This window comes from Mytilus californianus, unplaced genomic scaffold (genome assembly GCF_021869535.1).
Source record: "Mytilus californianus isolate M0D057914Y unplaced genomic scaffold, xbMytCali1.0.p SCAF_60, whole genome shotgun sequence".
In the NCBI taxonomy this organism is placed as follows: Eukaryota; Metazoa; Mollusca; class Bivalvia; order Mytilida; family Mytilidae; genus Mytilus; species Mytilus californianus.
In genome coordinates, this window is record NW_026262713.1 from 628,560 (window position 1) to 656,376 (window position 27,817).

Sequence of the window (27,817 nt, forward strand, 5' to 3'; positions counted from 1 at the left end):
ACAGAGCCACGCTATATGTATTGAAGTAACACCAAAAGGCATATAAAACAGCCTAAAATAGATATATGTTTGCCTCATGCAATGCATTGATTGATTTTAAGTTCACAATGCAAAAGGAATGAAAGCAGTCTTTCTCCACAGTTCTTTCAAGCACTTTGATATTTGATGTGAAGCAAAAATATCCACCAGCAGCATCGGTAGTTTCACAAGTATTTATCCTTGTTTGCATAGCATGTGTTCCTGGAATTACCTTTTTCAGGTATGCAAGTGTCAAAAGTTTAAGATTAAAACAAAACATATTTAATTGTTCAGGTGCTGGAACAGGAACTAAAGCTGGAAATCCATTTGGACTTGGGACATTCAAAACATGGAAAGAAGCTCAGAAAACAGGGTTTGTAGAACCTTACAGAGCTACTAACAACACATGGATTTATGATAAATACAGTAAGTATCCTTTATATAGTTGAATTTATTTGATATAACTTCAGATGTATTATGCTATTAGTCATTACTTCTGTGTTAACATGAATTATAATTGATAAGGTCATAATTATAGATTAACTACTAAAATAGCTTAAAGAGATTTTTATGCCCCATTTATGGGCATTAGAATGCCCTATTTATGGGCATTATGTTTTCTGGTCTGTGCCTCCGTTCCTCCGTCTGTTCATCCGTTCGTTCGTCCGTTCGTTCATCCTTCCATTCGTCCATCCGTCTGTCCTGCTTCAGGTTAAGTTTTTGGTCAAGGTTGTTTTTGATGAAGTTCAAGTCCAATCAACTAGAAACTTAGTACACATGCTCCCTATGATATGATCTTTCTAATTTTAATGCCAAATTAGAGTTTTGACCCTAATTTTACGGTCCACTGAACATAGAAAATGATAGTGCGAATGGGGCATCCGTGTACTATAGCCACATTCTTGTTTCTAAATGCTATGGATTTTCTACCCCAGGAATAGATTACCTTAGCTGTAGTCAAAGTTTTTCTAAATTTTGAGTTCTCAAGGTTCTTCACATTCATACTTTATTTGGCCTATTCAACATTCTTTATTTGAACATCTCTAATAAGTCTTTTGCAAATGAAACTCACTTCTGGTGTACTGAATTTTAATCCTGGTATCTATAAGCATATTCAGAAAAACAGATCATTGAATGAGAAAGTATACATACATATATATATTTGTTTTAGTGTAGTTGGGTTTCTGTCTCATACCCTTTTCACACTATGCCTTTTTAAACCGGGTTCGACCCGAATTAGTTAATCCGGGTTAAATTTAGGTAGTGTGAACGCCTTAACCCGTGGCGAATTTGGATTAAAATTACCCCTCATTTTAGGTGGAGTTAATGTGGGTCCAACCCGGGTTAATTACCTTGCTTCTATATGTGAACGCAAAGTGAAGTTAATGTGAGGTTGGTGCTATGGTGACATTTGACGTTTGCTTAAATAGGTCTTCAATGTACAACGTAATTATTGCGTGATGTCACATATCGAATGACGTCATATTTTGACAGAGCTCTACCGAAGTTACTGGGTCACGAATTATACCCATATTAAATTAGCGGCAGCAAGAGGGATATAAGTGTATTTAGCTGTGCTGAAATACCTGCATAATGACAAATGATGAAACCTATAAGATTTCCATCGCTTTTTTTTGGGGGGGGTGCAATTTGGATAAAGTGACGTTATTTGATAACACGAAAAGTGGTGAATGTGTAACTCCTCCGAAGTGGTCGGGAGTGCAGTAAAAAATTTCAGACTTTGAAATAATGCATCTGTGATGAAAAAAAAATGTAAATATGTACAGTGGACAGAGGGGGGTTACAAATTTGGCGCTTAAATTTCCATTTTTGTTGAGAGGGAAAATCCCAAACTGGTGTAATTTTTTATTAAGTGTGAACTGGGGTAATTAATTCGGATTAATTATCCCGGGTTCGACCCCCAGCAGATTTCATAGTGTTAATATGGTATAAGTAATGAATACCCTCATCTCCTGTATAATTCATATGTAAAATTACAGTGAGGCTATTCATTGTTTATTGTCCTTAACCTAAGACAGTGATGTAATAGCAAATCAACAACAATAAACTTAAGTGCAGTAAACAAATATGAATGGAGCAAATTATTTTGAACTTTAGTAAATTGGTGTTCAAGAGACTATAAACTTTTTACAATTTTCAAAATCGTTAAAAACAACAAAATAAAAGTAAGGCAATGTGTCATGATTTCCAATGAGACAACTATTCAAAAGCAAACAAAGGATTTTGATGTGAGCAACTTTTTTTCAACTTTAGCTCAATTTTGGAGATTCTTTACATTATGCCTTTTATAACTATTGCTGGATAATGGCTAATGGTATGTTTTTGCCTAGCTGTAATCAGAATCAAGTTTTTGAAGTTAGCATAGGATTTGTTTGTTGTTTCCTGTTGTAGCTAGAAAAGCACTTTATTTCTGGTCTAAAAAGGCAAATGGTAAAAATTGAGTTTGAGAGAAATATTTTTAATAGTCGTGATAGTATGAAATGTCTGAGGTTGCTCTATACACAAACTATCAAAATACCTACATTAGAAAAGGGTAGATAACTCCTAATTAAGAATAATTTCTAATTAGAGATATCATTGTTACAGAAACTGCTGTAGGACGCCGTAAGAGAAGTAGTCATGAGGTAGAATTTATGCTTGGAGAAGATAATGATTGTTCAAAACGAGAGGATACAGTCTACTGTAATGGACCTTTAGCCCCTGGAAAGAGTTATATGTAAGATAGAGTCTTTTTTTATGTTATAAGAACCCTGTTTTTTTCACTCTGTTTGTCCATCAGTCTATCATATGAGCTGTGATGGATAGATATCGACCTTATGCAAGTGCAAGTATACTTGTACATCTACAAAACATTGATTGATTTCAGACCATTCAAATATAAATAAATAGAAGAATTTTTGTCACTTTTGTAGGGTTCTAAAAAGAACAGTTACAGACCTTGCATAGAGATTTTTCAAACCTGAAATAGGATAGCAGATGTATAGATTTTCAATTGCATATGGTTGATTTCTATCCAACATTATAAGCTCATATTTAAGTTTTAACCATTTTCCTGGAATGCTGGAATCCATCTAATAATATATTTGATACAGAGTTATAAAATATAACGTTAAAAATGAGGGATTAAGTTCAAGATTTGTTTCTGTGGAACAATTTGTGATTTTTGGGGGTTTTGATAGAGTAAATTGTTCGGAAATTTCTGGGGTTTTTTTTCATTTTTGACTGCAATGCCTGAACTATTTACTATATTATTTGATACAAAGGCATATCATAAAAAGTAACCGATTAAGGAAGAGTTTCATTCCAGTTTGAAATTTTATGACGGAATTTACAACCCTAGTAGTACAATGAGCTATAATTTAATAGTTGTCATTAATGAATATCATTAAAAGTAACAAATTAAGTATAAGTTTTACTTCTATTGAACAGTTTTAAGGGAATTTACACGATAGTAAAATAATAATTTGATTGGTTGAAAAAATGGTTTGCATTTTTTAATGCCCAACCTAGGGGCATTATGTTTTTCTGTCTGTGCGTCCATTTGTTTATCTGTCTGTCCTTCTGTCCATTTGTTTATCTGTCCAGATTAAGGTTAAAGTTTTTGGTCAAGGTAGTTTTTGATGAAGTTGTAGTCCAATCAACTTGAAACTTAGTACACATGTTCACTACGATATGATCTTTCTAATTTTTATGCCAAATTCGAGTTTTGACCCCAATTTCACGGTCCACTGAACATAGAAAGTGATAGTGTTAGTAGGGCATCTGTGGACTATGGACACATTCTTGTTCTTTCTGTTATATCTTGATTAGTTGATTATATATTTGGTTTAAGGTCATCATAAAAAGTTTCAGATAAGTTCAATTTTCACTTTAATTTAGCAACATACAAAAAAACATTATATGCAGCTGGATGTTAAGTAAGCAACAATCAAATAATCAGACAGACAAACTTAATAACTTGAAAAACTTAATTTTTAAACTGAAACTTTATATGTTTTATAGCATAGTGGCATTTACCTGTACTGCTGGTGGGTGCACAGAATCTGACCGATTCGGACCGTTTCCAACACAACCTGGTAAGTATAGATTAGAATTCTTGCTGTTTAAAAATAAAAAAAGTATAAATAATTATAATATTTAGCATCAATAAATGTTAGTTGAGTTAATTATAACAGACCCAAATTTAAATAAACATTAAATACTGCATAAAAAAAAAAAATACTCCATGACAAGCTTGATGTACTAATGATTTTTTTCTGAAATACAAAATTTGCATTCAGGCATTCTAAACTCTTAATCATCATTATATATTCCTACATACATATTTAAAGCATATGTCTTTGAGAAAAAATATTGATGATTATTAGTTGACAGTGTTTGTATTTTGATATGGTTTTTTCTCTATACGACATTTTGCTGTACCCTGTAATTTAAGCGATATGAGAATAATTTATGCTAAATGGTGTTTATTTTTCATTAATTTTAATCACACATTCAATATGACTATTTTGTTTTAGATTGCAAATTTTATTTATAAATTTAGATTCAATAACTGATAATGCTTGTGTTTTTAAATTGTAGTATGTAAATATATTAGAATTGAATGCATCTTTTTTTATAGCTTTGTTGGCATGCATAAGAAACAAAAAAGAGGCATTCAGTTCTTTAATAGATTTGCTAGTTCTGATAGAATTTCATCCAAACATCCAACTTGTCATTAGTGGCTTTAATAGATCACCAGCATTTAAATTATTCACTTCGAGCTTAATTATAATCATTTGTTCATCAATATTCTAAGAAGCAAGAGGAAAGCATCAATTTAAGAAAAATCAAAGTGTTCTTATATTTGTAATGTTTCAACTTAAATAATTCAGTGAAAGATTCCGAATTTCTCTGTCACTTTCATCAGAAGTACGTAAAAGTCCCATACACCATTTGTACTATGATTCAACCATATAAACCTATTGTAATTGCTGTTCTGAATACACGTCTACAAGACAGACACTTTTGTCCTTTAATTGGACAGGGACAGTTGTGTAGAAGCCCTGTGACGTATACATTTTATTAAATTTTTGAAAAAAACATGGTTAAAACACATTTTGGCAAATTATTAAAAATTTCTATCAATTCAATTTTGATTTACACCCTTTATCTACCTTATTACACATTATGATTAGAACTATTTAAATTGTATGTTCTATTACAGTGTTCACAAATTTTACTGATTTTACAGTTCACACTCACAGTTCATTGAATATGGAAATATAAAGTGGGATATAGGAGCATCATGTCCTATGGACTCATATCCTTCAATTTCATTGACATCAAAACTATGAATTTTGTGTGCCAAAATTTCTGAATCCTATTGTTTAAAAGAATATAACAATTTGAATGAATTTACATATTAATTAAATTTCAAAGCTTAATTTTATCAGGGACTTTCTAGTTAGTATAGAAAGTCCCTGATTTTATACATACAAAAATTAACAACTATGGGGCATTTTGTTTTAATAAAGAAATTAATTTGTTATCATTTAGGCATTATTATGTTATAATAGAATAATGAAGGATGACAGTATTTTTTTGAAAAAATTTTGATTTATTCAATGTAATATGAATATTTAGAAATATTGGACAACATATCTGTTAACACTCATTTCCCTTTGTAAGAAAATGATCTTATAAAGAATGCAAATGAAACGAGAAAATTCATACTTTTTTGCGTTACTGAAAAGTTTTTTTGAGGTTTTTTTTTTTTCATTTTGCCTAGTTCTAATTTGTTTATTACAAATGATAGCAAAGATTACATAATGAAGTGTCATAATTCAAAGTTTGAATGTTCTGTGATACAGTTATCTTTACATTGTGTTATGTCTGTCAAACCATCCCTTAAAAAATTCTTGTCACCAATCTTGTGTTTGACAGACTCACTAATTAATGCCTGTTTTATTTTGTAGAACCAGAGGATGTACCCATTGCCATCATAGCGGGAGCTGCAGCTGCTGTAGTTGTTTTTATCATTCTCGTCATCATTATTGTCGTGATAAAAAAGAAGAGGAACAGGTATAATGAAATTTTTTTTTTCTTTAAATTTACAATACATTTATTTAGAAGTTTCAAACTTTTCCAAAACATTGAAAAACAAACTAAACACTTGATTTAACTTTAAATATAATTTCCAAATTGTTAAATTATGGAAACATTTGCAATATTGATATGTAGTTTTTTTTCCGTCCAAAAAGTGCTTTGGTCTAAAGCTTTTACATTCCCACTAAATTACAATTTTTCTTTTTGATTATTTTTTACATATCGGTGTTCTCCCCAGATGTTTCATATAGCATCCTGGTAAACAGGGAAATTTGAAATACTATCATGTTTCTAAGAATTATAGTATCACATCCATATAACACACCCTTGATGCGGAATTTTATGCGACTGTCATACAAGTGAGAGGTTTAGCGCTATAAAACCAGGTTCAATCCACCATTTTCTACATTTGAAAATGCCTGTACCAAGTCAGGAATATGACAGTTGTTCTCCATTCGTTTGATGTGTTTTATCATTTGATTTTGCCATTTGATAAGGGACTTTCCATTTTAAATTTTCCTCGGAGTTCAGTATTTTTGTGATTTTACCCTAATGCCTACATTACAGATACTGGTACAGAGTTCTGTTGTAGATTTCACAAATCTCCTAGATACAGATATTTGTTGGGTTTTTTTATAAAAAGATTATCGTAATACAGTAGTAATACCTGAAATATTAAATTACTTATTTAAAAGGAATCAACCAAAGAAGATGGAGGAGGAGGCTGAACCTGACTTCACTAACCCAGCAGGACTGGAGACTCCATCAGTAGAAAGGAAAAATATCAAGAAACAACGGTAAGGAGCATTGATATATAGGAGATGCTGATATATGTCAGTTAGTCATCAATCCATCAAAAAAAGGCAGCATACAGTCTTCAAATAGTCAATACATATTTGTTTAGGGGCCAGCTGAAGGACGCCTCCGGACGGGGGAGTTTCTCGCTGCATTGAAGACCCATTGGTGGCCTTCGGCTGTTGTCTGCTCTATGGTCGGGTTGTTGTGGGTTGTTGTCTCTTTGACACATTCCCCATTTCCATTATCAATTTTATTTTAAGTGTACATATAATAGGTCAAATGTTAAATTACCTAGAGTATTTACAAATAAAATCTAAATTGTTTTTAAACTAGACTCAGGGAAAAGACGAAAAAAAAGCAAACATGAAAAATGTTTGAAAAATTATTTTAGTATGCTGATCATCTACCTCTCAAGGGAATGAGGCAAATAGTAAGCATGTAGTATGTTTTATGTGAAGCATGAAAATTTATTAAAATACACAAAATTTTTAACATTTTATTTTTTTTAAACTTTTTATTCACTTATTTTCTATCAGAAATATACTCGATCAATCTATCCATCGAAGCTTGACTTCCCTTTTGAAGTGTCATGACCGTAGTTGAAAAAAAGGGTTTTGCTATTGAAAATCGTATTCCATCAATATGTAAACCCATTTAAGTTTAATTAAAATTGTACTATTTTTCTTACCTATGTGCTTGTATGTGGTATATTTATTATGTATCAAAGCTAAAACAATAAAAGACAAACAAATTATTTTTTGCATATTTAAAAGTTTCATTTGAAGGTATTAATTATATGTTATACTTTTATCAATAAGAAAAGTTTGTTTATGATTTTTTTTTTATTTATTTATTTCAGACCTGTAAGAATGAGAGATTTTGAGGCTAAAATTGAAGAGCTTCATAAAGACAGTAATCTTAGATTTGCTCATGAGTATGAGGTAAACATGTAGGAAGTTATGTTGATATTTTAATGAAACTCCTTCTTTCAAAGTGATAACAGCTTTTGTGGTCTAGTGGTTGTGTTTTCACCTCAAGTACGAGAGGTAGTGGGTTCCAGGCCAGGTCAATCTAATGACTTTAAAATTGGTATTTGCTCTTTCTCTGCTAAGCCTACATTAATGAGTAAGAGTGAAGACTAGTAGGCTCAAAGTCAGAACAATTTGTCCAGGTAAGGTGACATATCTTCCTGCAGACTGTTACCTTGTGTACTAGCTATATATAGCTTGTTAAAAATCTGGCTCAGGGTGTCTTTCTAGTACAATGCAGGGTTGATATTCATATAATGTACATTAACATGTTCTTGTCATGAATATGCATATTAATTTGAAGAAGCCATCCTTCATCATTTCCTGCAATGTGCTTTCTATGCTTTATTTTTAAACACATTTTATAATTAGCACTAGTTATTGAATGAAGATTTAGGAAGTAAATATAATAGTTTCAATGTTTAAAAATATCAAAATAATGCACCCACACTAAATATTGAATAAATTCTGGGTAATGACAATATCATAGCTATTGTATATACATGTTCAATAATTTGAATTCCTTTTAAAATGCATCAGAAATATCTTGTCTTTATAAATGTTATTAATCATCTGTATTTCTATTCAAAGAAGATTTATTCATTTGACTTTTTTTCACAGGAACTAAAAACTCTGACAGACCCCAAAACATTGAAAGGAGTTACCACTTTGTTGGCAGAAACTGAGGACAATAAACTGAAAAACAGATATGTCAATATTCTTCCTTGTAAGTAACTTAGTTATTAAAGAGTATGCTACCAAGAGTGATAACTGTCAGTATAGCTATAAGGCCAAATAACAATATGTTTGGTTCCAGATACCCAACCAACCCTAGAACTTTTTTTTCTATTTCTGAAAAATAAATTTTGAACAATCCCATTTTGTGGAATGTGAATTTTATATTAATTCATAATACTTGCGTAATTGGAATTTACATTAGGATTATCTTCCCCTAATTAGTATCCACACCGCCGTTCACACTTTAAAATATAAATAATTAGTATTAAGTATTATTCTATCATACAAATTACATTTGAGAACAAATTTCTTAGTTTTATGATTAAATTCGCAAACTTCTTTCATTGGAATTTTTGAAAGTTGCATAAAACTAAAAAGAATCATTTAGGCGCTAATATTTTAAAAGACCTTTTTAGATTGTAACTTGCTAATAAAAAAACTTTGTTTAGGAGCAGAAACAGATTTTAGAATAAGACGGAAAGATTACCTGATAGAAGTACAGACTATAAACTGTCTGGCTCATAGAAAGCATGGTTATAGAAATAGCTTTATATATTTATGCATTGTATAAAATTATGAAGATGTGCTATTATTGCCAATGAGACAACTCTCAACTAGACACAAAATTTTAAATGACAAACAAGTTGTACAGATTGATGTCATTTCATACATTAAAAACATCAGCAATTAGTATTGCTAATATTTATTCTATACTTTCAGACGATCATACTATTGTCAAATTATTACCATTGGGAGATGATGATGAAGAAGCATCTACATTCATCAATGCAAACTACATACCTGTAAGTAATACATGGATTTCATACTCAAATTATTTAGAAATTGGAATTATATGCATCTTTCTTTCTTTTTCTTTCTTATATATAAGTTAACTATCATAGGAGGCCTCCTTATCGCCGGGTAAAAGAAAATATTTTAAAAAGAATAGCATCTTGTTCTATGATCTCTCAAGGTCAATGTTAATTTATCATTTTGTCTATTGAATTCTGGTTGATGGGCTTAATATACAGTGCCTATAATTATAAAAACATATGAAGGACAAATTCATTAATTTTTGTAGAGTCTTCGACTTTTGTCGAAAAGCGAGACATAGCGATCCTACATTCTGTCGTTGTTGTCGTTCTTAAACTATCCTGGATTTCTACCAAACTTGGACAGAAATTTGTTTATGATCATAAGATAGTATCCAGAAGTAAATTTTGTAAAAAAAAAAAATCCTGTTTTTCTTTATTTTACTTATAAATGGACTTATAATGGTTTACTTTTATAAATTTTGACTTGGATGGAGAGTTGTCTCATTGGCATTCATACCACATCTTCTTATATCTATTAGTTTTTTTGCCAGCAAACATTACATTCACTCTGTGGTTAAAGTTTTTAAAATTTTAATATCTTTCTTAAACTATCCTGGATTTGTACCAAACTTGAACAGAAGCTTGTTTATGATCAAAAACTAGTATCTAGAAGGAAATTTTGTTTTCCGTATTTTACTTATAAATGGACTTAATTTAGTCTTAGATGCATGATTTTTTTATTAGTTGTTAGTGGCTTGGAACCAACTGTCAGTTAACTGTGAGTACTCTCAGATCTGTTCCTAGTGTCTTTTTGTTGTTGGGATGTACAAGTACCCAGCCAGGTCCACTTGTTTTTTTGTCCATCTGATGAGTTAAGCCTTTTTCAACTTATTTTTATAGTTCGTTCTTATGTTGTACTGTTAAACCACTGTCCCAGGTTAGGGGGAGGGTTGGGATCCCGCTAACATGTTTAACCCTGCCACATTATGTATGTATGTGCCTGTCCCAAGTCAGGAGCCTGTAATTCAGTGGTTGTCATTTGTTCATGTGTTACATATTTGTTTTTCGTTCATTTTTTTATATAAATAAGGCCATTAGTTTTCTAGTTTGAATTGTTTTACATTGTTATTTCGGGGCCTTTATAGCTGACTATGCGATAAGGGCTTTGCTCATTGTTGAAGGCCGTACGGTGACCTATGGTTGTTAATGTCTGTGTCATTTTGGGCTCTTGTGGAGAGTTGTCTCATTGGCAATCATACCATATCTTCTTTTTTACATTAGTTTTGCTTCCAGTTAACATTACATAGTCGGCAGTTAAAGTTTTTAAAACATTTATTAGATTCATAAACTATCCTTGATTATTACCAAACTTGGACAGAAGCTTCTTACAATCAAAAGATAGTATCGAGAGGAATATTTTTACTAATTTGTTTCCTCATTTTTGTTGAGCCTGCGATTAACAGCAAAAGTAGGAGAGACCCTGGGTTCCGCGGAACCCTTACAGTTTTTTTTTGTCGTTGCACAAAAAAGTCATAATGATCTGTTTATGTTACATGACAGCCATAAGTATAAATGAATCTGTCGTGCTATTGCATGTTCATTGAAACTATCCGTAGAATCATATTTTAAAGGTTAGAGACATTTGATTAGTATTATATGTCTTTTCTTAAAATATTTTTGTATAGTGGTGCTGAGTTTCATGATTTTACTTACTTCATCTTTTTTGCAGGGATACAAATCCCAGAGAGAGTACATAGCCTCACAAGGACCTATACCTAGTACTATTGATGATTTCTGGAGAATGGTTTGGGAACAGAGTGTATCTATTATCGTCATGTTGACATTAGCTAAAGAGGATGGCAGGGTATGTTACAAACACATGATTTTCTCATTGTTAAGAAGACTTTGCAAATGTATTACTCATGGATCTAATCATTTACCATGTATCATTTGTATTAGACAACATTAATATGTTTATGGCTGTTCCAGAAAATAGAATGACACCCTCCCAGAAATAATTTAGATAATGTGGAGCCATTTATGACTAATCAGAATCTGTTTGTGGTTTGTTATTTTGTGGATTCATCACAGGAATGGGGTTTTTTTTGTGATTCTTAGAAATAAAATTAAGGACAACCAGTTTTTATGCTTCAATCATACTTTCCTTATTAATGTTTTTCTCTCAGTTAATTGTGTGTCATGCAAAACAATAAGAGTTAGCTCCCTTTGTTTACAAATGTCTTTTAGACATAAAGCTTAAAAGTAAGGAAGAGTCTTTTATTATTTTCTTTTTAGCTCACCTGGCCCAAAGGGCCAAGTGAGCTTTTCTCATCACTTGGCTTCCGTCGTCTGTCGTCCATAAACTTTTACAAAAATCTTCTCCTCTGAAACTACTGGGCCAAATTTGACCAAACTTGTCCACAATCATCAATAGGGTATCTAGTTTAAAAAATGTGCCCGGTGACCCAGCCAACTAACCAAGATGGCCGCCATGGCTAAAAATAGAACATAGGGGTAAAATGTAGATTTTGGCTTATATCTCTGAAACCAAAGCATTTAGAGCAAATCTGACATGGGGTAAAATTGTTTATCAGGTCAAGATCTATCTGCCCTGAAAACCCGTTGTTGTGTTGCTGCCCCTGAATTGGTAATTTTAAGGAAATTTTGCCGTTTTTGGTTATTGTCTTGAATATTATTATAGAAAGAGATAAACTGTAAACAGCAATAATGTTCAGCAAAGTAAGATCTACAAATAAGTCAACATGACCAAAATGGTCAGTTGACCCCTTAAGGAGTTATTGCCCTTTATAGTTAATTTTTAACCATTTTTCGTAAATTTTTGTAATCTTTTACAAAAATCTTCTCCTCTGAAACTACTAAGACAAATTTAACCAAACTTGTCCACAATCATCATTAGGGTATCTAGTTAAAAAATTGTGTCCGATGACCCGCCCGCGAACCAAGATGGCCGACATGGCTAAAAAATAGTTCATAGGGTAAAATGCAGTTTTTGGCTCATATCTCTGAAACCAAAGCATTTAGAGCAAATCTGACAAGAATAAAATTGTTCATTAGGTCAAGATCTATCTGCCCTGAAATTTTCAGACCAATCAGGCAACACGTTGTTGGGTAGATGCCCCTGATTTGGTAATTTTAGGAAAATTTTGCAGCTTTTGGTTATTATCTTGAATATTATTATAGATAGAGATAAACTGTAAACAGCAATAATGTACAGCAAAGTAAGATCTACAAATAAGTCAACATGACCAAAATTGTCAATTGACCCCTTAAGGAGTTATTGCCCTTTATAGTCAATTTTTTATAATTTTCATAAATTTTTGTACATTTTTACAAAATATTTTCCACTGTAACTACTGGGCCAAGATCATTATAGATAGAGATAATTGTAAGCAGCAAGAATGTTCAGTAAAGTAAGATCTACAAACACATCACCATCATCAAAACACAATTTTGTCATGAATCCATCTGTGTCCTTTGTTTAATATGCACATACTGACCAAGGTGAGCGACACAGGCTCTTTAGAGCCTCTAGTTTTCATTATTATTAATTTCAGATAAAATGTGAAACCTACTGGCCAACAGAACAATCAGAAGCCAAACAGTATGGAGATATTGTTGTGGACATGCAATCTTGTTCGACAATCAATACATATGAATTCAGAATATTTAAACTGACTCTGGTAAGTCTTGCAGAATATAAACTTATTGCCAATAGTTAGACAATCTCCACACATACATGTATTTTTTATTTAATAAAAAAGTTCAAACCTTTTTTGATGTCCTCTCTTGATAAGCCTAGACAAACTTTTTATCAACTTTCAGGCCATTAGATATGATGAGATTATAACGTTTACATTTACCAATGTTGCTTTAAAAGAATGATCAAATATAACTCTTTAGATGGCCAATTATTGCCATAATATAAACCCTCATAGCTGCTATCAAGGGATATCAAAAATTTTAAAAAACACAGAATTAACTAATTTTTTTGTGTTTTGATTTTGCTCTTAGTAGGTCTCAAGTTTTTGAACTGAAAAAGTTGATGGTAGATCACAAATTTGATTAACAAATATTAAAGTGTTTGAGGAATGGATTTAGGGACCAAATTAGGCTATATAGAATATGATGAGATGCTTTCTATTGGCACTCAGTACCAGTACATAAGTTTAATACTTTTTTTAAAAGCCAATGAGTTAAAACTTGTTCAATTTGCATATCATTTCACTTAAAGTTCACAGCTAGAAATCGTATGTCAAAATTTAAAACTGTTCAACATAATAACTGGTGCAAAATTTCTTTTAGGGTGACAAATCCAGGACATTAAAACATTTCCATTTCCTGAACTGGAAAGATTTCTCAGCAAATGTACAGAATGATGTCATGGTTGACTTCATCTCCAATGTACGAAGTCATGTGACCATTCCAGAGAGTAGAGTTCCAATGATTGTACACTGCAGGTATGTGGATATTTTGAGTTCAATTATTATCTATTGGGCATTTCAACAACACCAAAACCATAGGAATTGTATTGTTGAAAATTCAATATTTACAAGCATGTCATGCAATAGTTTGGTGTGATATATTCAAACAATTTTTTTCCTATTTTTTTGTATCATGAATTTAGACTTTTTTTTACTTTGGAGATATATCACGAGATTAATGAATCCAGAAGTCACATCTTGTCATAACTTATACGTTTCACAGATGATATCGGATATGTTCCTTATGTTGTAACTACAATACCCTTCCCTTTTCACGAATGTGACTTACCTAATTAGACTATTTACCGGATTTGTAATAACATAAGCAACACGACGGGTGCCACATGTGGAGCAGGATCTGCTTACCCTTCCGGAGCACCTGAGATCACCCCCAGTTTTTGGTGGGGTTCGTGTTGCTTAGTCTTTAGTTTTCTATGTTGTGTCATCTGTACTATTATTTGTCTGTTTGTCTTTTTATGTTTGGCCATGGCGTTGTCAGTTTGTTTTCGATCTATGAGTTTGACTGTCCCTCTGGTATCTTTCGTCCCTCTTTTATAGTTTTGCTTTAAGGACTTTTAAAAAGAAATGTCCTATTGATTATACATTTTAAGACTAGTTGCACCAAAGTTGTGATCTTTCCAACAAAGTGCCACCCATTCCCATTCCATTTAGGTTAACATCACTGTACAATTTCATTTTCACATACGCTGCTTCAAACTTCCCTTTTAAACATATCACTGTTGAAAATAGCTGTGGATCCATCGCTATTCACAAATACCATAAGAGCTAGGATCCTATCTATTGATAAGTTGTATGGTTTGCTACTCACCCCCTTGGGAACCATAGAGGGTTAGTAAAATCCATAGGGGGCTGAAGGCCAAATCTTTTATGGATTTTATTCAGTAGTGAACCGAATATTGAATTTATCGCACACGGGGATTTTTCTGCTGTGTTTTGTAGAAAAAAACAATGAAACACAACAATATTATGACGTCACCATTAACATCAGACATGACCTCATGAATCCTCTATGAAATTTACTAGCCCCCTACAGTTCTATAGGGGGTCACCACATGACAACGTTGATCCTGCAATGGAACAGAAATATTCTTTCAGATAATTGTCTGACCTTCTTACAAGACATGGTATCCTCATTGGCTGAATAGTCTAAGTAGTTCATCTTCTGTATCACTAGCTTGTCAACACTGAGGTTGTGAATTCCAACCCTGCACAATGCAGGTGTCTTCCACTCTGAACTTAATTTACTAGGATTGTCAGTTTTACTGCAGCAGGTCATGGTTCCCTCGGCGCACTCTGGCTTGCTACACCAATCAAAACCGTGTACCACAAAAGAGCTAATAGTGCTGAAAGTTGCATTTAACCCCAAAAAGCAATCAGTCAATAAATCTAAGAGACACAGATTGTATACTTTAACAGTATAAGGTAATGTTACTTATCTAAATCATCTTCTATATTTACAGTGCTGGTGTTGGTAGGACAGGAACATTCATTGCCCTGGACCACATGATGCAGTTTATTAAAGATCATGATTTTAATTCTACCATTGACATTTTTGATTTTGTGGTTAAGATGAGAAAATGTCGAATGTACATGGTACAAACTGAGGTAATTAATGTTGTTGATGAACTAATTATTAATGGGTTTAGTATTTGCAATGAATTAACATAATTTCCCAGTGAAATAAAAAACGATTATTTCACATATCTGATTCTTTCGGGAGAAATCCGTTTGTGCCAAAAATGTGTCGTTTTGCGCCACAACTTTTTTTCTTAAATGTTACGTTTGCGCCACCTATTTTGAAATTACATAGTATCATTTGCATCAAAAATAAAACATACGATTGCGCCAATTGATAGAAAAATGACTTCCCTTCCTATTTCTCCGGGCTTGGGACCTGCAGTTTACACCGCACATGATTTCTTTTCTGAATCATGTCTACTTCTTACTGCTGCTGCAAGAGTACTCCGCAATCGAAAGTATGTAGTAGCTTGTATCTTTACTATATTGTCCAAAAACACAAACATTGAAGGATGAGAAGCATAAAACAGTTAATTGTAATTCTTGATGAATCCGACTGCTTTATTATTTGTACATCTTTCGATAGATGGGGTTTCAGCCCATACGGATTATGGGAACAAATCACTGTCAACAACATATGTGGCTAAAACATAATCAGAAAACCGCTCCTATATTTTTGCCTTTTGCCATATCTTGTATTAAATCTTCAGCAAAGCAATCAGTTTTTTTCTCTCTCTGTACACAGACTGTCTAATGCATTTTAAGTCATTTCTCTCGAGATGTCCATCTTCAGGGTTAAATAGCTCCGAACATATGATACTTTATAAGCCATAAATAAGAATAAATACATATGAATCATTAACCAAAATGTACGATAAATATGTGTAAAGGTAAATTGGCGCAAATGAGTTTCGAATATTGGCGCAATTGATACATTTGAAGAAAAAAAAATGGCGCAAATGATATTCCTGAAAAACAGAAATTGGCGCAAAAGGACTCCTGCCATTCTTTCATTCCTCTGACATCATACAACAATAAGTGTTGTCAAAACATTGTCAATGAATTGAAGTACATGTAGCATCAAAGAATTGAGATGTGTATATGTAGGAAAAGATATAGTTCCTGTCATTTTCTTATTTATTTCCAATAAAGATCTTTGTTCAAAGTAATGAAAAAATACTGTTATTCATGGGGAACCAACTTTCGTGGTTTTCCAATGAAATAAAATAACTGTTGTCCAAATCAAGACATTGAAAGATCCCAATGTAGGTTTGAATTCTGATATGATCTAGATAATACATTGAATATCGCCAAATCTGAGAATACTATAACAGTAGTCACAGGGCAAACGCACTATGAACTACAACTGCAGGCAGGATTATACCCATTTAATCTTTAAAAACCTAAACTGTACAACCTTTGATCCTTTTCTCATAACAAAATATTTTTGATCGTTGAAAGTCAGATTTCCTGTATTGATATGCTATGGTAAAGTGTTCATTTTATATCCTTATAATTCTCGTACATATGGAAACTAATAATTTCATGCTGGGCTTGCTTTTGATACGAATTGTTTTACAATTCAAGATACGTTTATAGCATTTGTTTATGTAACTGTTTTCTTTAGGTGGCATGTTTATGGCCTAATTAACACCTTTGATGGTCTTTAATCTGTTGATCACTCTTTCTCAGGTTAATTAGTGTGATTGATACAATTTACAAAAGTCAATGTTTTCTTTGCAATTTCCTTCAATCCAGACAATTTGTAACCTTTGTTTCTAATGGCTTTAATTTGTCTTTTTTTTTTTTTTTTTGGAAAACCAAAACCCACAAATTTAAAAACCCACGAACATGAAAATAATGCTCAAACCACGAAAATTGATACCCACGAATTAAAGTTCTTTCACAGTAGTCCAATGATTAAAATATTGAAAAATAATCAACTTGTGACTGAATAATACTGATAACTAATTCATGTGATACAAATATTCCATGAATTATTCCAAATGCAACATCGATTATAACGTTCAATTTGATTGGATAATGTCATTAATTTTTTAATGGCATCAATTGACAATTGATGCTATGATAAAGTATGCAGAAGCGCAGATGACGTATGACAGATTTTAAATGCATGTTTTAACTTTGTTTTCTGTCAGTTTCATTAGAATGGAGATAACAAAATTATATTCTAAGCCCCAACAACATCAATTGGTTATTTGATGGTCGCAAATACCCGTTTACTGACTCCGCTAATGTGTCGACAGTAAACTTAATTTGTGACTATCAAATCACCAACTGATGCTGTCAGAGCTTAAAATACAATACAGTTATCTCCTAAATGTGTTGTTCAATCCTTCTTTTTGAATATTTTTGAATATTTGAATTCTTGGTATAGTTTTTGTCGAGCCTGCGACTTTTGTCGCAGAAAGCTCGACATAGGGATAGTGATCCGGCGGCGGCGTTAGCTAACTTCTTAAAAGCTTTATATTTTAGAAGCTAGAAGACCTGGATGCTTCATACTTTGTATATAGATGCCTTATGTTACTAAGTTTCCGTCTGTCATATGTCCATAGTCCTTGACCTCATTTTCATGGTTCATTGACTACTTGAAAAAAAAGTCAACATTTTTTGAAATGTTAATTTCTTTCTTATTATGAGTAATAGGATAACTATATTTAGTGTGTGCGTACCTTGCAAGGTCCTCATGCCCGTCAGACAATTTTCATTTGACCTCGACCATATTTCATGGATCAGTGAACAAGGTTAAGTTTTCGTGGTCAAGTCCATATATCAGATACTATAAGCAGTAGGTATACTATATTTGGTATATGGAATGATTGTAAGGTGTAGATGTCCAACTGGTAGGTGTCATCTGACCTTGACCTCATTTTCATGGTTCAGTGGTCAAAGTTAAGTTTTTGAGTTTTGGTCTTTTTTTCTAATACTATATGCAATAGGTCAACTATAAATGGTGTATGGAAATATTTTATGATGTACATGTCAGTCTCACAGGTTTTATTTGACCTTGACCTCATTTTCACGGTTCATTTCTCAGTGTTAAGTTTTTCTGTTTTGGGCTGTTTTTCTTCAACTATAAGCAATAGATCAACTAAATTTGATGTATGGAAGGATTGTAAGGTGTATATGTCTGTCTGGCAGGTATCATCTGACCTTGACCTCATTTTCATGGTTCATTGGTCAATGTTAAGTTTTCATGGTTAAGTTTGTTTCTTAGATACTATAAGCAATAGGTCAACTATATTTAATGCCTAAATTGATTGTAAGGTGTACATGTCTGTCTGGCATGGTTCATCTGACCTTGACCTCATTTTGCATGGTTCATTGGTCAATGTTAAGTTTACTTGTTTAAGACTGTTTCTTAGAAACAATAAGCAATAGGTCAACTATGTTTGGTTTATTGAATGATTGTAAGGTGTACATGTGTTTCTCGTTTGGTTTATCTGACCTTGACCTCATTTTCTTGGATCATGTTAAGTTTATGTGTTACTTGTAGTAAAGCTTTGTATTTAGGACTATCAACATAAAATCAATGGTTAGTAAAGAAGGCGAGACATTTCAGCATGTGCACTCTTGTTTATCCTTATATGTCTTGTAAATGTAACTCTCCATAAAGGACTGACAAGATAATGATATATCTCCATTTAATATTTGAAAGGGGAGATCATGTAATTTTCAGGGCAGGGTTCCTTTTGCCAGTTCCACTAGCAATAGCATAATAATTAATCAGTCATATAGAATTGTTAACTTATATTTTGTTGATTTTTAACTTACAGCAACAGTACATCTTTATCCATGATTGTATCAAAGATATCCTAGAGAAGAAAAGACAGAAGGAATTAGAGGATGGAGAAGGTCTTGACGGTGAAGGTCTTTACGGCAATGTTGGCAATCCAAATAATCAGGATAATATTTACAGCAACGATGCTTTTGGTAGGTTTTATCATTAAAGGAACAAGTCAGCATAGTTGAAGAAACATGATATGTTTTAATCAGACTTTTGATTTGTTTTGAAAATAACAGAAAACTCAATCTTGTTTAGAGAGCTTGATAAATTCTAAATTAATATTAACTTTACTAATACCAATGGACAAATAATCAAGATTTTTGAAATAATTACAAAAAATTACGAATTAACAGTATATAATTTTTCAATATTGTTCTTGAGTACTATCTGAGATCATCCCTTTTTTTCACATAATAGCTATAGTCTTAAGTTTACTATGTTGAGTTTTGGGTACTTTTGTTTTTTTGGCGTTTTTTTGTTCTGTTTTTTTTTTTCATGTTTTGCAATGGCATTGTCAGTTTGTTATAGACTTATGAGTTTGATTATCCCTTGGTATTTTTCGCCGCTCTTTATGAATGTTATGCTTGATGATAAAATGAAGATTGAAACTTCAATATTTTTATTAACTTTCTGTTGTAGAACCTGATCAAGATCTTTACCAGAATGTTGATATGGCACAACCAAAGACAGAGTTATAACATGTGATCTCCACAGTAATCCAAAAGAATTGTGATATTGTTATGTCTATGCAATTGTAGAAGTGACATAGGTTGTATTTTGTTCAGAAATCTGTTACTATGATAACAAAAAAATACTGTTTTGATTTGCTTTAAATAATAATTTTTTAATTTTTTTACATGTATGTTTAACTTGTTTAACCTCAAATTATAAGTTGTAATTTTAAAGGGGCACTAGCTGTCAAATTCATGTTCACCAATTTGACTGAAATTCTCATATTTGTTTTATAACAATGTAAAACATTTATCCAAATTATAAAAAGTCTAAAATAAACAGTTTACAGGGCATGGATAATATGTAGCTTCGTTTTGTGTGTATTTTAGTCTAGATATGTTAATCGTCATTTTTACCAGTATAAGAATGATTTTTTTGAAGATGGAATCAGTCAATCAAATGATTTACCTTTGTTTCACTTTCAATGATGACATTTTTTTCCTTTGAATAATCAAACACACACACAATTCATGCGTTATCCATCTCTAGCTAAGGCGTTAAATTAAAGTTCACACGAATACAGATTCAATGAGGTTGAATTATTCACTTGCAAGTGAATAATTGATCATCAATGTTTCTTACCTTATTTTGACAAAATTGGACCATACTGGCTTCTAAAAGCGAATTATTATTCCACTATTTCATTTTCATTAATGTTTGAACAAAAAAAATCATATTTTATATTTTTTATGTATCTCGTAGCTAGTGCCCCTTTAACTTTATAACAATTTAAATGTAGGCAAAATTTTCAAAAGTTCTTATCTACTGTTATGATTGAAAAACAGATCTTGTGTCTTGCTTTAAGGATGTTCGCTCCACTTGTTTTTGAATTTAGGCAGATATTCGGAATCCTTCGATTTTATCAATGCAGTTCTATTAGAAATTTTGGCCACTATTTCCTACTTTTCTTTTCATAATTTTATTACAAATAGTTATATTTGAAATTCTTATAAAATCCTTTGTTTTTTTATTCGTTGCTTTTGAAAGAAAAAAGTGGAAATGTTAAAATATGAAAAATCTAGAGAGAATAATTTCCCGCCAAATTTTCAATGGCTTATATCTCAAATACAAGCTCACTGACCCTTCATTTTTTCTGCTTTTCAATAGTTACTTAAAAAGCTTGTTAATTGGAAGCAGAGTAGCGGACATCCTTAAAAGATCTGACAACACTTAGTTCTACCCTCTGTTCCAATTATAGCATCAGCCAATGAGTTTTTTACTTTCAAAATTTTGCGTCTGTCCACCAAAAGAAACCCAAAAGACTACAATGACCTTAAAGGCAGACCTTTTTTTATGGTTAATCCAAACTTTTTTTTACCGGTTCAGCTACATATTTTGTTTAGTTTTGGGCCCCCTTTTCCTCTTTTCAAAATCCCAGATCCGCGTCCGAGTTGCTCACATCCCCAATGGATAAATGTCAAGTTGGTTATCATACCACATCTCATTATTTTTGTAATGAATCGATTTACCAATTATATCAATATCTGAAACATTCCGTCAACCTAATCAAAATTTACATTTATATTCATATAGATTATATATATTTACCCTAGAACTTATATATTACATTTGACTTTCCTTTTTTAATGATCAGCTGTTTATTACAAACAACATTGTTTATTGTTATTGTTAATTGTATAAATGGTTTATCATGTTTATTTAGATGTCTATGTGCTAACATATATATTTTTTATATATAACTTATCTGCAAATTGTTTGTGTTTATATATATATATATTTACAAAGAGATATATCATAATTCTGATCTTGTTACATTCAATAATAGTGTTATCAATTTACAACTCCATCAGCACAAGATGATAAATTTGTTTTACATAATTATCAATTTTTATTCACTTATTCAAGTTTAAGGGCAGATACTTAATATCATGTGTTACTCACATGCATGCTCAAATTACTCTATGCAAAGGATACTAGTTTTGTCAATTTGTAATTTATTTTAAATAACCTTTATTGTGCCTATTGTCCCTAGCACCTCAACTTTTTACATGTTGTTTTTTTCCTGTACCAAGTCATTTAGTTTAAGCAGAGAAAACAGTTTTAAATTTTTTTATGACACCATTAAAATTTAAACAAATAGTTTTATTGTTATAGAGGGTTGCTAGTATGATTGAGGTGTACCTCACCAGATTAAGGAACGACAAGATTAGAAATTAAAAAAGGAATATTTAAATTAATCCTAGGGAAGTGTTTTATGACCTTGACTACCGATGATGGTCTTGAAAGGTCAGGATTTGAATTAATTATCTATAATCAAAATTATTACTACTTAACTTAAGGGCATATGATACAGTAGAGATCCCTCGTTTATTTTTTCTTGAAATTTTAGTAGAAGGTCATTTTCGATGTGTACTTTTGAAATATGCAAAGTAAAATATACCTTCATGACTTACTTTTTGAGATAATTTGGTTCGAAATTTGCATATTTGAAGGAAAAATCCTGAAATTTCATAAATAAGGACTTTTAAGGAAGGTACCAATACTTTTGAACGAACAGTCATAATTTAACCAGGTTTTTTGTAAAATGTTTCCTTGATCCATGGCATCAGCATGCTGTAACAAGTTAACGGTTTAAATAAATAATTATGTCCTTAATTCTTTTAATACAAGTGAAATAAAGTAGTTGAAAGTATTTTTGCATCTATACAGAAGTGCTGAAAAAATTCTATTGTTGATTTTTTCTTAAAATTTTGGCGGAGCGTTCTTGAAACAGAATTTGATCGATTGCAAAAGAAAAAACTGGGGGTCCATGTGCTTGTTTTTTCAATAAAAGCAATAAACCTTAATTTGTATTGGCAAACGGGACATTTCCAATAAGGCGCCAAACTATGTTGAATAAGTTTTATTAGCAACAACGTCGTGAAATCTTTTCTGCCGTTCACTACTACCTTGTCAATTTCAGTCGTAGAGCCAAGGTGTTTTTTTTTTGGTGGAAGAAGACTTCAAGTCTTCTGAAAGCCTTTACTGCCGGCTGTAAAATCATTGAACCGTCACCAGTACGTATGCCGTATCCCTTTCTGTGCTTTACAATTTCATAACAACTTCCGTGCCATATCTTGACACCGATGTTTACACATGATCTAAGCATCTGCATCATTTAATTTATTAGTTAGGCTTGAAAAACGATCACTATCGTTAGTGTTATAATTTCTCATGTTTTAATGTATTAATATCAACCCTTTTATTTATGTAAATTATTAGATTTCATCTCATCTTACATGAACGTTATTTGTTTACTAGTAACCGGATGTCTTTAAAGTAGAGTTTGTAGTACGCATGCGTGAATTTAGTATCGGGTCGGTTCGCCCTGATTACATGTTCGACCTTGGTCCGTTCGCCCTGAGTTCGTCCCCATAGAGTACGTTCACCCTGAGTTACTTCTCCTTACTTTTATCGTGGAAGTATTATATTGACTGCTTTTATCAAGGACGTTTAAAAAATAATAATATTATGGGTATTAAAGTTTAATAAACCTATTTAGATATTTATATGGTATAAATTCTCGAAATTCATGAACACACATGAAAAAAAATTAATTAAAAGTTGGTAGCTTGTTTTGAAGCATTAATAGGCCCTGATAATAATTTTCACTGATTGTTGTAATAATTGTCTTTGGTAGATTAATAATTGGAATTATCGGAATAAAACAACTGGATTATTCGGGTTAATTTAAACCACATTGGTTACGTATCTGCGCATGTGCACAAATGGGAAATTTAATTGTGCATCTGAAAGTTTCAAAATAATGATAAAAAGAATTGTCATATATTTATACAATCCATCTTGAGTTGAGGCCAAGTATATACGTGAAGAGTACGACTTCAAATCAATGATGCTTGAAAAAATACACGGATTTAATTGTTCCGTCTGCGTTCAGATCTTTAATGCAATCAATTAAGTCATATTCCAGTTTTAGACAACATGTGTTTTTTAAAAACGAAAGTTAGAATATCTAAGTATGTTATTGCGATAATAAAGAGTCAAGCGCACACGTGAATCTGCTGGTGTTTTACACATCAAACGATGCACCGTCTGTTGACAGAAATATCAATGTACAAACTAATGTCTGTTGACGGATTCCATTTTGAAAGTACGGCGTAGTTTTCATGTCGGTCATAGTCGGAATGTCCCCAATGATTGCCTTTATTGCCTTAATACGTTTGAAAGTTTTAGAAGTGGTAAAAAACGGGATTTAACAACTGAATAGTCCAGCTCTTTGCCGTTATTCGTCATTAAGGTACACACAAAAATGACACATTATCGAGGCTCGAGTACGGAACCAGTAATTCGTTGCAGTCAAAGTTTTATTTTCATGAAAAATTTATAATTGCTTGGCGAAATTGCTTGCATCAAGTTGACCATGCTGAGACGAATGTATGGAATTTAGGTATAGAAAATTAAATTTGAATCAACAGTATTTGCAGATCTTTATGTTAAGTATAGTGAGTTTTGGTTGAGTTATGAGTATTATTATTTTTGGAAGAAAAAAATACGTAGAAAGCAATAATGGGACAAAGCAGGCTGGGTTGGTGTGGGCTGCTTTTATGGTAATTCAAGTTACTTTTTATGCATCTTCTTCCACCTCAGAGCAATGAGCTCTTTGATTTAAACCAATGGTATTAATCATGAAAATTAATAAAGCTGGCTCCTCGTAAAATAGCATCATATTTGCCAAACCTTTATAACTGAGTCATTTTAAACGACAATTCTTCTTCATACACTTATATATTCCACGGGTTAAATTCTAAAAATGCTGTTAAACTCTTTGATGTACCTTTTCAAAGTCAGGAACAGTAAGATGCGCTGTCATTATTTATTACGTTTTTTTGTCATTTGGTTGATAGTCTCTGTTAAATTTATCCGTGCAATTCTCATTACGATTTAGAGTTAGCCAAATGGTGAAGTTACTATATAAATAACTTATGTTTTTTTTTATGTGTAGTTGGGTTTCTCTCTCATCGACTTCTTATGTTTTTCATATCTCTTATTCATTTCCTATATGAAATAACAGACATGCAAAATTAAGAATGTGGATTCGATTTTTTTCCCATTCGAGGTTAATATTGTTGACTTCCTTATTAATGAATAAATATAACAATTCTCGTAATTTGGCCGATTTTCATTGCAGGTACTTTTTTTCAAATTCGTGCAATCGGGATTATGACGTCAGTGGATTTCCACAAATGCGACTACATCTAAAGCAACTTCGCAAAATGTAATCGTTCTTATTAGAAACATCGCGAAATTACAACGTTCTGATTAACAACGTCGCGAAAACAACACGAAAAGTTTTGAACACGTTATTATCTGCCCCTGCTACTGTATCGTATGCCCTTAACACCTTATATTTCTATGAAATAAGACTAAATTAGAAATTCCTTGGTATTACTCAAGGCATTATTTTGTTAGAATAAGGTTTTTGCCAATAATAATAATAATAAGTTCCTGGGTATTACTCAAGACATTATTTTGTTAAAATAAGTTTTTTGCCAATTAAAACAATAATTATAATAAATTCTTTATTTAAAGTGGGTAAACACAGTTAATTACAGGGAAAAAAAATGGCGCTTAGAAACATACTTTTGGATTTATTTGTTTCTTGCAGGTATCATTTTGTAAAATTGCAAAAACTCCTCCTTTACAGGCATCATTTTACATTTATGGGTGGAAACCAAGTGGATAATGCATGTTTGAAGTGCATATATGGTTTGCTCATATAGCCTAAGACAACACAAAAGTGACTTTTGCTTCAAAAAAATCTCATAATACCTATGATGCTTTGATTGTTTCATTCAAGCATTAAATGCCCTTTTTTAGATCATGTAAAATACAGAAGTTCTTAAAGGAGTATCCTGAAATCCATTAAACATGCACAACATTCCTGATCATTTATCAAGTAGCAGGTTTTTTTTTCTGTTAAGGACATACTTGTGTGATATTTAGATAAAGTTGAAAAGGTCCCATAGATTACATTTTCTGTCTCAAGCAAGAAATACTTTCCCAATCAGCTTAAAGTGCTTCTTGTTATAGTATTATAAGGTTACTATTTTTGCCTTTAACTGACTTTTCTTGGTAAAGATTTTTCCATTTGCTTTCAGTATACTTATACTCGTATGAAATTTTCATTTACTTCATGGTACTTAGTTTCAAGTCCTCGTAAAAACTCCAATTTCATGGGAACCTACTGCAACCAAAATTATCTTATTTGATAAATTATATGATAGCATAATCATTTTTGTTATAAATAAGAGTTTTTCTCTACAAATAATTAGTTATTTTAATTGGATTTAATTCTTTAAAATATTCATAATTATCACATTAAAAGAATTTCTTAAATCAAAATTTATTTAATTTGAAATGTTTATTTAGATGAATTTATAGTGTCTGGCTGATGTCTTGTTTGCACTTACTAACTTTTCATTGATTGTTTATATTTAATGAATGAAATTATTTACCGAATTTTTTTTTATCATACTTCTTTCAGTTGCATTAATTTTTGTACGAGTCTTTTTGTTGAAAAAGTTTATAGACACATAAAGATTTTACATTTTAATTGTTTATCATGAGCTATTAATTTACTTATGCAATTAGTATTTACATGATTATATATTCACTAAATCGTATATTTTTGTAAATCAGTAATAAAATTTGTTTACAAACATGATGTTTATATTTATTTATAGAATAACTAATTTATGAATTCAAATTTAGAAAAATATTGAATGAGTTACTGAGCAACACTTTAATTCATGAATGAGCATAAAGCATGAGCTATGCAAAAGAGTTAATTATCAAATTAAAATGTTGAACATTTTTTGATATTTGAAATTTTGAATTGGTAATTCAGTTTATTATGTTGTGTTTTCAGCATATAGGTCTCTGAATTGGATCAGTAAAATTTATTTCAATGTGAATTGGATCTTTTTAATGAGCACATTTTTTGGAATTGAGAATGGAATGGGGAATGTGTCAAAGAGACATCAACCCAACCAAAGAGCAGAAAACAGCCCAAGCCACCAATGGGTCTTCAACACAGGCTTCAGCTGGCCCCTAAACAATAATGTGTACTAGTTCAGCAAAATGGACGCCACACTAAACTTGCAAACATATGAATGAACCAAAATTAAAAAAAAACACTCAAGACTAACAAAGGCTATAGGTTCCTGACTTGGGACAGGCATGAAAATGCTGTGGGATTAAACATGTATTGTGAGATCCCAACCCTCCTCCTATACTTTTAACCAATGTGAAATAAACAAACACACAGCAATACCCACAGTAAAATTCAGTTTAAAAGAAGTCTGAGTCCGATGTCAGAATAGGTAACAGAAGAAACTCATATCAAAACAGTTGAAAGGTCATATCATTACAATTGATTGATTTTTGTTTTGCTTACTATCCACATGATCTGGTAACAAATACTTCATGCATACTGTTATTCAGAAATTATTGCGTGCATTTATTTATGCCATGTTTGAAGAATTGGAATAAATGTGAGATTAATTATTGCGATTTCAGGAAAAACTGAATAGAGATATTTGAATTAGATATCATAGTGCGAATTCTTATTATACTCACCCAGTCACATTATTCGCATTTGTAAAAACCTCCCAATAATTTCTGAATTTATAGTATTTAAGATAAGAAACCAAATCAATAATAAATATAATATGTATTCCAGTTTTGCTTTCATTGGAATACATTTTACCA

At 31.7% G+C, this 27,817-nt stretch overlaps 1 protein-coding gene across 1 annotated transcript in view; it reads left to right on the forward strand.

Annotated features, from left to right (window-relative positions):
• LOC127707256 (tyrosine-protein phosphatase 10D-like) overlaps positions 1-26,766 on the forward strand; it is a 74,808-nt gene extending 48,042 nt beyond the window's left edge. The window contains exons 18-31 of the mRNA XM_052211802.1: positions 313-444; positions 2,626-2,755; positions 4,042-4,115; positions 5,997-6,102; positions 6,822-6,923; positions 7,784-7,865; positions 8,574-8,679; positions 9,411-9,493; positions 11,235-11,369; positions 13,081-13,206; positions 13,829-13,983; positions 15,489-15,633; positions 19,344-19,500; positions 19,994-26,766. Of these exons, the coding sequence (XP_052067762.1) occupies positions 313-444; positions 2,626-2,755; positions 4,042-4,115; positions 5,997-6,102; positions 6,822-6,923; positions 7,784-7,865; positions 8,574-8,679; positions 9,411-9,493; positions 11,235-11,369; positions 13,081-13,206; positions 13,829-13,983; positions 15,489-15,633; positions 19,344-19,500; positions 19,994-20,052 (1,592 nt within the window). The 3' untranslated portion in view covers positions 20,053-26,766. The remainder of the gene's footprint in view (positions 1-312; positions 445-2,625; positions 2,756-4,041; positions 4,116-5,996; positions 6,103-6,821; positions 6,924-7,783; positions 7,866-8,573; positions 8,680-9,410; positions 9,494-11,234; positions 11,370-13,080; positions 13,207-13,828; positions 13,984-15,488; positions 15,634-19,343; positions 19,501-19,993) is intronic.
• Positions 26,767-27,817: the final 1,051 nt, after the last annotated feature.